Genomic DNA, 16,496 nt, shown 5'->3' with positions numbered 1-16,496 from the left:
ATTTATTAACAATGTAATGATAATGTATTGTTATAATGTAAATTATAAAATTATTGAACACAGACCTTTGTAGAGGTTCCAAAAAAGGAAGAGCTCTCCACGGCTGGCTGTGGTGCTCCCTACATGACCGAACAGGTTCACGCTCGGGTCCCAAAACACACGGTCGAAACACAGCACCACCTACAGACAGGAAGAACATCACGCATTAGCCAAGTGAAGCTGAAACATGCAGTATGTCGGAGGAAATATAATCCATCAAACATCATTGAAATTCCCAAAACCTACCTTAGACCCCTAGACCCTAATCCAATACAAGAGTAAATAACAGCCAGAGAGAATGAGATGACTTTTGCTGTAGTATGCTCTGGCCCCATCCCAATGCGGAGTGGTGATGTAGCTAACAGCAGGTTATGGTCGCTGAACTGCTGGTTGTCCAGGTGGTGCTCTGAAAACAGTGTGGGCTTTATAGATAATTGGGCTAATTTTGAGGGCACTGCTGGCCTGTTAGGGCAGGAAGGTGCTGCTCTCATTTCCTGCAGCATAGGTCATAGTCTCAGAACACGCCTAGTTAACGTCTGACAATCCAGAGCCAAGGCCAGGGAGCAGACAAACAGGCTAAACCAACTGTCTGCTAGCTGCACAGAGGCGTCACTCAGGGTCCACTACATCGAAACTGTGTCTGTTCCCCGAGCTCAACAAAAAAGTAGAAATATTCTGTTTATTCCAGTAACCTAATCAATATTAAAATTAGATCATACTGACTGTACAGCTGCTGCCAGCACCTTTGATCTAAAAGGTGGGGCTATTAAATATTAGCTCTCTTACATCTAAAAGCGCTAATGGTTAATGAACTCATTACTGATCAGGAGTTTAATGTACTTTGTTTAACTGAAACATGGATTAAGCCAAATGAATATAGAGCATTAAATGACGCGAGTCCTCCTGGATACAGTTATACGGTATACACCAGCCTCTAACTAGCATCTAACTGCCAGAGGAGGCAGCGTTGCGGTTATTTATAATGATTATCTAGGTGTAACACAAAAACCTGGTTTTAAATTTAATACATTTTAAGTTCTTTCTACTCATATAATGTACGTAGCCTCGAAAAACAGGTCTACCTAGTTAATTCCGTTACTTATTATTTACAGGCCCCCGGGGCCATATTCTGAGTTTCTTTCTGAATTTGCAGATTTTCTCTCAGATCTGGTTATTTCCTGAGACAAAGCATTAGTTGTCGGATATTTTAATATTTCACTTTGATAACCCAGAAGACCCTTTGAAAACATCGTTTGTGTCCATTTTAGATTCAGTAGGGATTAATCAGAACATCATAGGACCGACCCATAATGGTGGCCACACCCTCAATCTAATACTAACATTCGGGTTAAACGTGGAAAATATAGTCATACTTCCACAGTCGGAAGTTCTCAGATCATTATCTCATCTCATTCAAAATATGTCTGAGTAATAATATATGCACCTCACCATGCTACTGTATTAAACGTACATTCACGTCAACTACTGCACAGAGCTTTATAAATGATCTCTCAGAGTTATCAACTTTGACTGGGTCACTGTCAGCCCCTGCAGAACTTGATCAGGCAACTGAATGCTTAGAGTCAACGTTCCACCATACTTTAAATAATGTAGCTCCTCTTAAAAGGAAAATGGTCAGAGACAAAAAAATGAGCACCCTGGTAATAATGATGGCACTCGCAATTTAAAACAGACCACTTGAAAATTGGAACGTAAATGGCGTCAAACAAAATTGGTAGTGTTCAAATTAGTGTGGAAGGAGAGCTTCCTGAAGTATAGAAAATCTCTTAGTACTGCTAGATCAACATATCTCTCCTCCCTAATAGAAAATAAAAATAATCCTACCGGTAGATTCCTATTTAATACTGTAGTAAAATTAACCAGGAATAAGTCCACTATAGACACATGCACACCTGTAGAATGTAGTAGCAATGATTTCATTAATTTTTTTAATGACAAAATTGAGGATATCCGACAAAAAATTCAAACTACTAATTTAAGGTCAGACAGTGTAAGTGACCCTGTAGTTAACAATATAACTGTATCAGATCAGCAATCACAATGTTTTACTCCCCTTAGAGAAACTGAATTACTTTCATTAATCTCCACATCAAGCGCCTCAATTTGTGTACTAGATCCCTTACCTACACGTCTATTCAAACAGATAATACCTGAAGTAATTGAACTGCTTCTAAAAAAATAATAAATTCTTCTCTTAGGATTGGCTATGTACCCAAATCCTTTAAACTAGCAGTTATCAAACCCCTGATTAAAAAAACCTGACCTTGATCCCTGTCAGCTGTCCAATTATCAGCCAATATCAAACCTCCCCTTTATCTCCAAGATCCTTGAAAAAGCTGTGGCACAGCAGTTATGCTTATTTACATAGGAATAACATCCATAAAATGTATCAGTCAGGAATTAGACCTCATCATAGCACAGAGGCAGCTCTGGTTAAAAGTAGTAAATGACCTACTGTTGGCGTCTGATCAGGGCTGTATCTCGCTGCTTGTGTTGCTTGACCTTAGTGCAGCATTTGATACCATGGATCATTCCATTCTTCTGGATAGACTAGAACAGGGGTATTCAATTAAAAGTCACTGAGGTCCAGTTATTAAATTTTGTCCAAGTAGAAGGTCCGACCCGAAGTCCAGCTTGTGTCTTATAGCCTTCCCCCATGTCCACATTTTCATATGGTTTCAACAATATTTATTGTTAATTTCCAATGCAGGAAATGAACTGAGTGCACAACTATCTCTTTTATCTCTTTTATAAAAGTAGTCCCAGGAAAATAAACTCAAGGCCTTTATTTCAGATTAAAGAAAACAGAAACCTCAGAATAAAATAAATAAAAAGGTGCAAACAGAGTGGAATAACTCCTTTTTCTCTTAAATTAAAGCAGTCCCAACCTGAAGAATTGAAGGCCTACACTTCAAGTAAAAAAGTCAACTCAGAAAACATTAACTAAAAAGTGCAAACAGAGCATTGACTTCACATTTTCTCTTCTTTGTTCTTAAAATAAGGAGGTCCCAGCCAAAAAAATAAGGGCCTACTTTTCAAGAAAAAAAAAGTCCACATCTTCAGAAAACAAGTGGCTTTTTTTTTTTTTTGGGGGGGGGGGGGGGGGGGGGGGGTATGCAAACAGAACATTTTTTCTTTGAACTTTTCTCTTTTAATTCTTCTTCTTTTACTTTTCTTAATGAGAAAAATGGGCATGTGGCTGACCTGCCAGTAATTTAAATCTTGGTTGGAATGGAGTTAGTGCCATTCTCATGCAGATATGTAGGTGTTCACTGTTGAGCCTAGAACGGTACTTGGTTTTGACAATGTTCATAGTGGAAAAAGCTGGCTCACAGCTGTAAGTCGATCCAAACATAGTCAAGGTGTGCAGTGCTCCTTTGGTTAGATTAGGGAACACACTCTCAAACAGTCTGTAACCAGAAAGTAGCAGGGTCTCAAAATGCTCTCTTAATGCAGCATTTCCTTGCAGATCAATGAGCAGATCAATGTCTCAGCAACGGCATTTAAGCACTCCTTCACAACTGTCCCATCACTAAATGTTTATGTTGCCCCAAAATCCACGCTACTTTTAAGGAACATTCGTTTGCACGTTGCTGGGCTGTAAATGTATGTGTGATGAGTCGGGTAGACCTGTCATACCGTGCTTGCAGTTTGGTTATTTTGCGTGCCCTCAGCTGGACTTCAGGGGATAACTTTGCTCAAAAGAGCTGTGCTTCGTTTCGTAGTGGCGCTTCACGTTGCCACTTTTAATTAATGCCACGTTTTCAGAGCATATAAGGCACACTGGTTTTGAACTGCTCGCCGGAAGAATGAACATATATTTCTCCGTCCATTCATCTTTAAAACAACGATTTTTCTTGTCTACTTTCCGCCGCCTTTTGGAACAAGCCATGTTGTCTCGGTCGGTTGTCTCTGAACTTAACTCTCTTCCTCTCTGCTTGTTGCTCTGCTGTGGTGCGCTGGGTAAACTAACGATTTTATTGGCTCAACTGAGTGAAGCTATTGTCGTATTAACTGGAGTAGCAGTGCCTGCTGTCAATAGCCACGACCATCCAAAATAATGCTCCATGAAAATTACTTAATCTAGTGAATTTACCATTGGTCACGGGTCCGGACAGAACCATCACTGGGTCCGGATCCGGACCGAGGTCCGCCATTTGGTGATGCCTGGACTAGAAAACGTTGTGGGAGTTAAGGGAACGGCCCTCTCCTGGCTCAGGTCTTATTTAACTGATCGTTATCAGTACGTTGATGTAAATGGTGATTTTTCTAGACATACTGAGGTAAAGTTTGGTGTTCCACAAGGTTCTGTCTTGGGTCCACTGCGTTTTTCTTTATACGTTACCTCTGGGTGATATTATTCGTAAACATTGTATTAGTTTCCACTGTTATGCTGATGACACAGTTGTACGTTTCTGCAAAACCTGATGAGACACACCAGCTTAATAGAATTGAGGAATGTGTGAAGGACATTAGACACTGGGTGCTTATTAACTTCCTTCTGACAAGACTGAAGTACTTGTACTCAGACCACATGCAGCTAGAAGCAAGTTTTCTGATTACACAGTAACTCTGGATGGCCTTTCTGTTTCTTCACATGCAGCAGTAGAAGACCTCGGAGTGATTATTGACCCCAGTCTTTCATTCGAAACTCACATTGATAACATTACCTGGATAGCTTTCTTTCATCTCAGAAATATTGCTAAGATAAAAAATTTAATGTCACTATATGACGCGGAAAAACTAGTTCATGCTTTCGTTACCTCCAGGTTGGATTATTGTAATGCCGGACTGTCTGGATGTTCCAATAAGTGCATAAAGAAGCTCCAGTTCGTTCAAAATGCAGCAGCAAGAGTCCTTACTAGAACTAGAAAATATGACCACATCACCCCTGTCTTATCCACATTGCATTGGCTCCCAATCAAATTTCGTATTGATTATAAAATACTACTATTGACCTTTAAAAGCACTGAACAGTCTCACACCACAGTACCTGAGTGAACTTCTGGTCCTCTATGACCCGCCATGCCTACTTAGATCAAAAGGTGCAGGCTATTTACTGGTACCTCGTATAGTGAAGGCTACATCAGGGGGCAGAGCCTTTTCTTACAAAGCCCCACAGTTATGGAACAGCCTTCCAAGTAATGTTCAGGAATCAGACACCGTCTCAGCGTTTAAGTCTAGGCTGAAAACATATCTGTTTAGTCAAGCCTTTTGTTAAATGGTGTTTATGAGATAAAGGAGTAGATCTGGAGGGTCGTCAGACATAGAGTGTTTTGGTAAACTGGGATGTATGGATACTGTCAGTTCCCCACTCGCTTGCTCACTCGAGTTTGTTGATGGTGTAGTGGCTAGCTGCTTTATGTCCCAGGGCTCCCTGATGCCTATGTTACCTTCTGGCTCTCCCCTTTTAGTTATGCTGTCATAGTTAGTTGCCGGACTCCCTGCTTGTACTCACTGCAATATGTATACTGTTCCTACTTATTCAGGTGACACTGGGCATACCTAACAACTTGTGTTCCCCCCCCAAAATCTGTCCCTCTGAGTTACATGTTGGTCCTGGGATCAAGATGCTGACCTCTTCTGCTCCTCAGACCTGCCTGATCCATCCTGGTGCCGTGTCTGGTTGGAGCCTCATCACATCGCTCCTGTGGAGGACGGCCCCATGTGGACAGTTGAAAGGTCACACATGGAGGACGCTCTGGACACTTACAGTAATGCTTTTATGGCTGAGGACTACAGTTCAAGTCAAGTCTATTTATATAGCACTTTTAACAGTAAACATTGTTGCAAAGCAGCTTTACAGAATTTGAACAACTTAAAACATGAGCCAATTTTATCCCTAATCTATCCCCAACGAGCACGCCTGTAGCGACGGTGTCAAGGAAAAACTCCCTCAGACGACATGAGGAAGAAACCTTGAGAAGAACCAGACTCAAAAGGAAACCCATCCCCATCCAGGCAACAACAGACAACATGACTATAACATTAACAGTCCTAAAAAAGTCAGCTTCGTTGATGCTATAAACCCCCCCACTGATGGAAACCCGAGCGCAAAACCATTCACGACAACCACAATCAGCAAGTCAACTGCAGTCCCCAACCACAAAAGCACCACTACAAGAGTCCAGAGCGTCCTCCAGGCGCGACCCCCAACTGTCTACATGGGGCCACCCTCCACAGGAGCGATGCGATGAGCTGACTTGCTAACTTTAAGACTGCAGTTGTCATGAACAGTTTTGCACTCAAGTTTCCATCAATGAAGAGTTTATAACATCAACGAAGCTGACTTCATGTTAAAACTGTTAATGTCATGTTGTCTGTTGTTGCCCAAATGAGGATGGGTTCCCTTTTGAGTCTGGTTCCTCTCGAGGTTTCTTCCTCGTGTCATCTGAGGGAGTTTTTCCTTGCCACTGTCACCACAGGCTTGCTCATTGGGGATAGTTTTAAGTTGTTCAAATTCTATAAAGCTGCTTTGCGACAATGTTTATTGTTAAAAGCACTATACAAATAAACTTGACTTTTACTCTGCATGTACCCCCCACCCCATCAGGCCTAGTTTCCCCTGGTTGTGCTCCAGCAACCACAGGGCAGACCACAAACCTATACAGACAGTACAGAAAGCTGGTTATGGTGTAGTGCAGCACAAGCACACTGCACCCTCTGCTGGTCTCAATAGACGCAAGCAGAATGTTGCATAATACTGCAGCATTTCTGTTACTGTTGGAAAAGAGAGACTCACTGCAGTGTGAGATGGTATGGTCACACTGCACAGTCAAAGAAGACAGAGGAGGGGGAGTGTTGAAATCAAAAAACGCACACTCGCTCTGGTTCAGCCCTGGAGAAAACCAAGGTAACCTTGTTCCAAGGTCAACAAACCTTTTGTGTGTTGTGCTGTTTAAAAATACTACACTGACATTCAACCAAATGGATTGGTGACCTGACCGCCTCCACCTGCATTGAACTCAAAAACATTGGTGCTGCTTGGAAGCAAAACATCACACTTAACTGGGACTTTAGAGACTATATCTAACATTTGAAGGTGAAAAATATTGTTGCATTGTGTTTTATTGAATACCATACTACAGTCTACATTCTGAAAGAACATGCAATTATTCATTAGATAAGACACTTTTACCTGTACACCTGCTCATTTATGGAATTTTCCAATCAGCCAATCATCTGCCAGCAGTACAATGCATAAAATTATGCAAATACAGGTTAAGCACTTCAGTTAATGTTCACATCCAACATCAGAATGAAGAAGAAATTTCATCTCAGCAACTTTGACCATGGCATAGTTGTTGATGCAAGACAAGCTGGTACAGCTTGAAATGTGGTCTTCTGCTGCTATACTTCATTTGCCTCAATGTTCAATATCTATACTCCGAGATGCTTTTCTGCTCACCATGTTTGTAAGGAGTTATTAGGTCACACTGTAGCCTTACTGTCAGCTCCAACTTGTCGAGTCATTCTCCTTCAATCTCTCTCATAAACAAAGCATCATTGTCCATAGAACTTACACACCCTGGAGGTTTTTTTTTTTTTGCACCATTCTGTGTAACCAGACTGTGTGAAAATCCCAGGAGATCAGCAGTTTCTGAAATATTCAAACCAGCTTGTCTGGGACCAAAAACCATGGCACAAATCAAAGTCACGGAGACATTAACTGAAACATTTTCCCTATTGCTGTATGATTTTATGCACTGTGCTGCTGCCACTTGATTGGCCGATTTGATAACTGCATGAATTAGCAGAGATACAGGTGTTCCTAATAAAGTTCCAGTGTGTAGGTTACTGTAGCTAAATAATGTAATGCTGACACTCAACCTAAACCCTAAACTCAGTACGCAAAATGAAGCATCATTCTTCCTAATAAAAGGCCAATCAATCAATCAATCAATCAATCAATCAATCAATCAATCAATGGGGGGGGGGGGGGGGGTTAATCACCCTCATCCCCAAACACACACACCTTGTTGAGGTTGCCAAAGCCCATCCTCTGAATGGCAGAGGTCTTCCACTCAGGGAGTGGAGGCACAAATTGTACGGCAGGTGGCTGCTGCTTCATCACACCCAGAGGAAGGGTACACAGAACCGCATCACATTTGTAGATAAATGTCTGCGTGGTTGAACGCGTGTTCACAGCTATCACTTCACACCCTGGAAAAGAGAGAGTGAGAAAGCAACAATTTTTTTTTGTTGTTTACTGGACCATAAAAATTAAGCAGACACATGAAGACTGAGAATTAGACATCCATATCCACATAAAGATGTGTAAACATGTTCAAGCATACATGTGCATGTTCTGAAACTATATTTTTAAAAAAAGAAAAAAAAAAGTGTTCTAAAGAAACAAGGAGTTTGGACAGAAATTGACCAGCCACAACAGCAAAAAAATCTTCTAAAGCTGTCGTGAGTGAAACTAGTAGACTGTGTGCTGAACCTGAAACTTGTGTTTTTTGTGACCACTGTTCAGAAAATAAAACATTTTCATATACTCTATAAAAGAAAGTATATTTTGATAATCATGTAAAACTCAACTGTGAAACTTACACAACAGAAAAAAAAGTGGATGAAAATTAATTTATTTCTTGAGAAATATTATCCCATCAAAACATGCGTCTTATCGCAATTCCCTATTGCGCTTCTTTCTACAACCAATCACGTGTCTCCTTACATTCGCATCACCCCAGCATAGCACAATGTTGTCGGTCATCAGAAGCATATGAATCTGAAGGGAAATTTTCCACATTTTGTTACATGCACATGAGAAATTCACATGGTAAATAAGTTCTTCCTTTTAGTGAAAAGACTTTCAAAAGAGTGCACCGCATTGTGGAAAGAGTTGGAAGAAAGACCAAAATGTAAGATTGCAACACAAGCAGACTTTCTTGATGGGAGTGGTGCGTGTATAAGACGAGATGTGGAAGCTGGACAAGGCACTGACTGCAAAAATTTAGCTTCTGCAGAATATGATATAGATGTCTTTGGAGAAGAGTCGGATATTGAAGATAAGATTTAGGTCTTTAAGAATCCACTGATGTTCACAGAAGAGATGTAAACTAAACAGCTTTTAGTACAGCGCATTCTAACATGGGTCTTGTTTGCATAACCTCACATTGTCTCATTTTGTTTTGAAGAGGGCACATTGTAAAAATAAATAAATAAATAAAATGTGCAGCTGACTCATTAGAAAGAAAAATGGAGATAGCAAAGAGAATTTATCCATAACATTTTTCATGCTTTAAGTCAGATTATCTACATTTTATATTCAAAAAACTAAAAATAGCTTTCAACTTGTATGTATGTCACAAGAGCAAGTGCAAATAGACTGCATCTCCGCAGAGAAAATGGAGTGTGCTTGCTGAGCTGTAGCAGAACAGCTATCATGCCAACATGCCAACAGTTAGCGTTCTAACATGCCAACAGTTAGCGTTCTAACATGCTAAAAGCTAACATGTTAACATGTTAATCCTAACATGCTAATAGATAACAATGCTAACAGCTAGCATTCTAACATGCTAATGATTAACATGCTATTCGTTAAAATTCTAACACTTTAAGGCTAATATGATGACAGCTATCATGCTAACAGCTAACAGGCTAACACGCTAATAGCTAGTATGCTAACTTTTAACATGCTAACACGCTGAGGGTGACATTCTAACAGCTAACACGCTAACAGTTAGCATGCTAACATGCTCAGGCGAACTCGCGAACTCATGCTACCATGCTAATCCTAACATGTTAACAGCTCTCATGATAACATGCTAATGGTGAACATGCTAACAACTCGTGAGCTAACAGCAGGCATGATATCATAAATGGGTAACATGCTAACAGCTAGCATGGTAACACGTGAATGCTTATATGCTAATTGTTATCGTGCGTGCAAGTATTCCTAATAAAGTGACCATTGAGTTGAAGTTGATTTGCTGTCAAAGTCTCAAATGAGCAGATCCTTGCCAAATGCATCATCACCTATGGGGGAAGGGAGGAATGACTCAGTCAAGCTTCCATTGATTAGCGGCAAAATGGAGAAAAAAATGGACGGATGAAAGGCAAGACAAAGACGAGTGCGGGTCAGAACCGTTATCATGTGTGTGATGGGTGATTTGGCCTGAGGTGCCATATGAAGTTTGGTGGATGTGTGGTGAAGTGTTACTGAACAAAACTCCATTCATTTGAATGGGGCCCAAAAAAATCAATGGAAGCCTATGGAGGTAAAAAGAGATGCGTGAAAACCAAGGAAAAGACGAGTGCAGGTCTCAGATGAAGGGATGGATGTGTGCAGGGACTTGGCCTGAGGCATCAAATGAAGTTTCTTGAAGTTTGGTCACTTGGTTAAAAAAAAATTTGATGGAGAGTGAAAGTTTTTCTCCTGAAACACCATTCATTTTCAATGGGGCCAAAAATCAATGCAAGCCTATGGAGGAAAAAGGGATGAGCAAAAAGAAAGGAAAAACATGAGTGCGGGTCAGAACCGATTGCATGCGTGTGTCGGGGGAGTTGGCCTGAAGTATCACATGAGGTTTGGTGCATCTGCGATGGAGCGTGTCCGAGTAGGACGATTCAATTCATGAGCCCTATTCATTCTCTATGGGGAAAAAAAACAAAAGAAAAACGACAAGAGAACGGGCGCGTTGATCCAAAAGCTGTATACAAGCACACTACACCACTTCGGGCCAGACATCTCAGAGTTGGAACGGTGTCTCTATCTCGAGGAGGAGTAGTGGATCCAAAAAACGTGTCGGAATAAGGCAGCGGAATAAGGTAAATTTAAGAACTTCGGCTGCTGTGTGCTTGAGCAAGCACACCAATTTGGTGTTTTCCCCTTTTTTAACCACAATATTATCCTTATTTTCTCAGTCCCAAAGTTCTATTTCTTGTATTTGCAACCATGACAACATTTCAGAAATGAAACAAACTTATTCCAGTAGGTAGTCCAGTAGGATCTTGTTCAAGCTTCTGTACGCATTACATACTGTATTATCTTAAACCCTGTACTATCAGGACCCCTCCCTGCGGCTCCTATTCCAGAGCATTTGGACCTGAACAAACAGTTAAAGGAGTCATATTTAAGTCTTCGCATTTATTTTAGAACAATAATTAGAACAATTTTTTATCCAAATGTGCCAAGTTACAGACGAGAAATTATTTGCAAATAAAAATTTAATGAATGAAAGTATATTGTAGTGATTTAGAGATTAAATGGCATCTGAACACTTTATAGTTCTAATTGATTCATAATTCTAATTACAAAGTCGGATTGCTTATTTCTTCTTTCTGTAATTTGCAGGGATGTGATTTGGGGCTGGTGAAATTATCTGAAAATTTTAGCCGGGGGTCTGGGGTTTTCTGACTTAAAAATTGTACTAAAATGGCAAGCAAACACACAAGAAAAAACTTGTCATGATTAACAAATTCAAGCCAATTTAATGGTCAACATGAAACTCTGAGCTCCTATAGTAAATTCAATGATTCTTAACTGACAAAAAGCCAAAACATGAAACCTAAAAATGTCATTCTAAATTAAATCATCTGCATTACAATAAATAGAAAATTGTATAGGAAAAACAAAATTTATACTTTCAATTACTGTAGAAGTTGAACATACCTAAATGTGCCTTTTCAAACAAACATGATGCAACATAAGAATTCATCCACAAGTCTTCAGGAACTCTCAAAGAAAAAAGATGCAAGCATCCATGTCCAGTTCCAGCAAATCAGTCACTTTTTTTCTGCAGTGTCTACTCTAGCAATGTCAACTTCATATACATAACACTATAGTGTTCACTCACCGAAGGATATTCAGAACCCCACAGTGTTCACTCACCGAAGGATATTCAGAACCCCACAGTGTTCACTCACCGAAGGATATTCAGAACCCCACAGTGTTCACTCACCGAAGGATATTCAGAACCCCACAGTGTTCACTCACCGAAGGATACTCAGAACCCCACAGTGTTCACTCACCGAAGGATATTCAGAACCCCACAGTGTTCACTCACCGAAGGATATTCAGAACCCCACAGTGTTCACTCACCGAAGGATATTCAGAACCCCACAGTGTTCACTCACCGAAGGATATTCAGAACCCCACAGTGTTCACTCACCGAAGGATATTCAGAACCCCACAGTGTTCACTCACCGAAGGATATTCAGAACCCCACAGTGTTCACTCACCGAAGGATATTCAGAACCCCACAGTGTTCACTCACCGAAGGATATTCAGAACCCCAGTGTTCACTCACCGAAGGATATTCAGAACCCCAGTGTTCACTCACCGAAGGATATTCAGAACCCCAGTGTTCACTCACCGAAGGATATTCAGAACCCCAGTGTTCACTCACCGAAGGATATTCAGAACCCCACAGTGTTCACTCACCGAAGGATATTCAGAACCCCACAGTGTTCACTCACCGAAGGATATTCAGAACCCCAGTGTTCACTCACCGAAGGATATTCAGAACCCCAGTGTTCACTCACCGAAGGATATTCAGAACCCCAGTGTTCACTCACCGAAGGATATTCAGAACCCCAGTGTTCATTCACTTAAGGATATTCAGAACCCCAGTGTTCACTCACTTAAGGATATTCAAAACTACTGTGTTCACTCACTTAGGTTTCGTTTCTATCCCGGGCTCCAGCCCGACTTTGCACGCTCGTAGCTCAGGCAGGTGAGGTCCCAGCATCCCCAAACTTGACAGCCAGAGACCTCTGCCCTCCCCCCAAAGAACCAGCGCGGGCAGGGCGCGCTAACCCCGCGCCTCGGGACGTAATTCGCCCCGAGGCGAGCCGCGGCGCTCTGCTTAGGTTTCGTTTCTATCCTGGGCTCCAGCCCGACTTTACACGCTCGTAGCTCAGGCAGGGGAGGTCCCAGCTGCCCTGAACTTGACAGCCAGAGACCTCTGCCCTCTCCCCAAAGAACGAAATCGCTGAACAAATGTCTCACAGTCTTATGTCCGTCTCTAGCAACCTCCTTCTCCAACCATTCCCAGGGGAACTTGTTTTTCACTATTCTGTTGATTTCTTTAACTCGATTTGCATCTTTACGCTCGATCACGGAGGCTGCCATCTTTCAACTCTCTGTTTGAAGCGAGCTTACGTACAGCTATCTAACAAGCGCGTTCATTGGTTGTTACAGAGCGATGGGCCAATCACATACCTCGTTTCATCTCAATGACGGAATTACTGAAAGTCGGAACGAATAGGATATGAATGCGGATTTTTGAGCAAAAAATCGGAAATTTTTTTTTTCAGATTTTGAGGTGAAAAAAGCGGAATTCCGCGAATTCGCGGAAAAATCACATCCCTGAATTTGTTTTCACTCACCTCTCCACTGCTTATCATTACTTTGATGCATGTGCCGAGTGAAGTACAGTAGTAGACGAACTGTGCTCATTTGAAATAATTTAAAAAAAAAAAATCATTTTCTATGGCTAGCTAATTCAAAAATGTTTACAACGTGATATCATATTCCAACATGATCTCACTATGAATATTCAGAACTTAACATTAGCTAACTTAATTATAGAGTGTGTCTGAAGACATCACTCACTTTAAAAAATAAAAAAAAAAGTCATATGTCCTCCAGCTTTTGCCACTTTTTTTTTTTTGGGGGGGGGGGGGGGGGGGGGGGTGTCTGACATTGCTAACTATTGCTTGAAATGAATTGTTTTTGAATGCATGAGAGGACAGCGAAGTGGATGGAAAACCAGCAGCTTGAGCAGTGGATGTTTCTGCATGGTCCTAGTGCCTGCTGTTTTTGAGCAGGTGCTCTTTCCACATAGTCCGATATTTTATACACACACACACATATACATTTTATATATATATATATATATATATATAAAAAATCAGCTGGATAGTACAGTGGTAATGCTCACTGATTACGACGCAGGAGATCGGGGTTCGAATCCCGGTCGGGGCAAAACATCATCCAGTAAGGGTCCTTAGGCAAAACCCCTCATGATATATCAGCCTACCTCAGGAATGAGTGAAAACATAACTGATAGAGTCATACCGGCTCAGACGTCGCCCGGGTCAACAAGGTCTGCGTCAGTTGCTAGGGAACCAGGGCAAACTGATGAGAAATGGGCTACTGGAACAAGACATCGATGGACGAGGACAGAAAAATACGGATTTGCTGGAATGCTACTATACAAGCAATCCCAGAGAGAGGGGATACATGCAGAGAATGTGGGACCATTGGATACTTCGAAACCCACAATCAAGGCTAACAAAGAAACAGCTATTAGCCCAGTGTTCCAACATCCATAATCGAAATCTGCTATCACAACTAGAGATTAATGAAATACAACAACGATGCTACGGCAAGGGGGAGCCAGGAAGACAGGTCAGCGGGGAGATGTCATCATCCCCACAACCAGAGATTGGGTACCAAGCCCCAACAGCTAACAGCCTCAACACAAGAGCTGCTGACCTGAGAAGGAAGATCGTGACCCAACTGGAAACCTGGAGCCCCCGACAAATACCGAAGCTGAGTTGCCAAGTACCTTCAGAAGATCTACTAGTAGATGTGAATGCTGCTCTGAAGACAATCTCCACAAGAACCATCACTGAGACCAACAAGCTGATACACAGTACAGCAACAGTAATCATGGAGATGCTTGGACACAAGGTGGGCTCGGGACATAAACAGTATCCACCATGGAAGAGACGATTAGAGGCCAAGATAAAGGCAGCAAGGAGAGAAGTTAGCCAGCTAGCTGAACTACAGAAAGGGAACATGGTGAATAAAGGGGCGCCCAGGAAGTACAACTCACTCTCCATACCAGAGGCACTCGAAACTGCCAAACAGCGACTAACAGCTCTGGCCACCCGGTTGAGGAGATACACCAAGGAAGGAGAGGCCAGGAGAATAAACAAGCTGTTCTCCACTGAACCAGCCAAGGTGTACTCTCAATGGCAGGGGAACAACAACCAGTCAGACCCACCAAGAGCTGAGGTGGAAAAATACTGGAAAGACATATGGGAAAGAAAGGCATCACACAACACCGATGCCCAATGGTTAGTGGACCTAAGAGCTGACCACAGCAACCTCCCAGAACAAGAACCAGTAACCATCTCAATGGCAGACATCCAAGAAAGAGTGTCAAAGATGAAGAGCTGGACAGCACCAGGCCCCGATATGATCCATACGTACTGGCTGAAGAAGCTAACTGCACTCCATGAACGCCTAGCAGCACAGATGAACCAGCTGCTGAGGGATGGAACCCACCCAGAATGGCTAACCCAAGGCAGGACAGTCCTAATCATGAAGGACCCCCAGAAGGGACCCATCCCATCCAACTACCGGCCAATTACCTGTCTCTGCACAACATGGAAGGCCCTGTCAGGCATCATTGCGGCAAAAATGAGTAAGCATGTGGCTCAATACATGAGCGAGGCACAGAAAGGAATTGGCAGTAACACCAGAGGAACCAAGCACCAGCTACTGGCCGATAGAACAGTCGCCCGAGACTGTAAGAAGAGACAGACCAACCTGTGCACTGCCTGGATTGACTACAAGAAAGCCTACGACTCAATGCCACACACATGGATACTGGAATGTCTGGAACTGTATAAGATCAACAGGAACCTAAGGACCTTCATACAGAACTCAATGGAAATGTGGAAGACAACCCTAGAGGCCAACTCAAAACCCATTGCCCAAGTCAACATCAAGTGCGGCATATACCAAGGAGATGCGCTATCACCACTGCTGTTCTGCATAGGCCTGAACCCCCTCAGTCAGATCATCACGAAGAGCGGCTACGGGTACCGATTCCGTAGTGGGGCAACAATCAGCCACCTGCTCTACATGGATGACATCAAGCTGTATGCCAGGAACGAGCGAGAAATAGACTCGCTGATCCACACCACCCGGATCTACAGCGATGACATAGGGATGTCATTCGGATTGGACAAGTGTGACCGGATGGTCTCAAAGAGAGGCAAGATGATCCGGACTGAAGGGATTGACCTACCAGAGGGCAACATAGGTGATATCCAAGACAGCTACAAGTACCTTGGCATCCCACAGGCTAATGGAAACCATGAAGAGGCCACAAGGAAGTCAACCACAGCCAAATACCTCCAGAGAGTAAGGCAGGTCCTGAAAAGTCAGCTGAATGGTAAAAACAAGGTCCGAGCCATCAACATGTACGCACTACCAGTCATCAGATACCCCGCTGGTATCATAAACTGGCCAAAGGAGGAGATAGAAGCCACAGATATCAAGACTAGAAAGCTCCTCACCATGCATGGAGGGTTCCACCCCAAGTCCAGCACCCTGAGACTATACACTAAGCAGAAAGAGGGAGGCCGAGGGCTAGTGAGCATCAAGACCACGGTCCAGGATGAAACATCGAAAATCCGAGAATACATCAGAAAGATGGCCCCAAAGGATGAACTGCTAAGTGAATGTC

General features: G+C 42.4%; 1 protein-coding gene across 6 annotated transcripts in view; it reads right to left on the bottom strand.

Annotated features, from left to right (window-relative positions):
• Positions 1 to 16,496, bottom strand: part of kdm1a (lysine (K)-specific demethylase 1a) — a 174,098-nt gene that overhangs the window by 60,768 nt on the left and 96,834 nt on the right. For all 6 annotated transcript variants that reach the window (XM_060933625.1, XM_060933624.1, XM_060933623.1 and 3 more), the window contains 2 exons: positions 8,036 to 8,223; positions 66 to 180 (listed from right to left, as the gene is read on the bottom strand). In XM_060933625.1, coding sequence (XP_060789608.1) covers positions 66 to 180; positions 8,036 to 8,223 — 303 coding nt within the window. The remainder of the gene's footprint in view (positions 1 to 65; positions 181 to 8,035; positions 8,224 to 16,496) is intronic.

This window comes from Neoarius graeffei, chromosome 11 (genome assembly GCF_027579695.1).
Source record: "Neoarius graeffei isolate fNeoGra1 chromosome 11, fNeoGra1.pri, whole genome shotgun sequence".
Taxonomy (NCBI): domain Eukaryota; kingdom Metazoa; phylum Chordata; class Actinopteri; order Siluriformes; family Ariidae; genus Neoarius; species Neoarius graeffei.
Note: the sequence above shows the minus strand (reverse complement) of the source record. Positions and strands in the feature narration are given on the sequence as shown.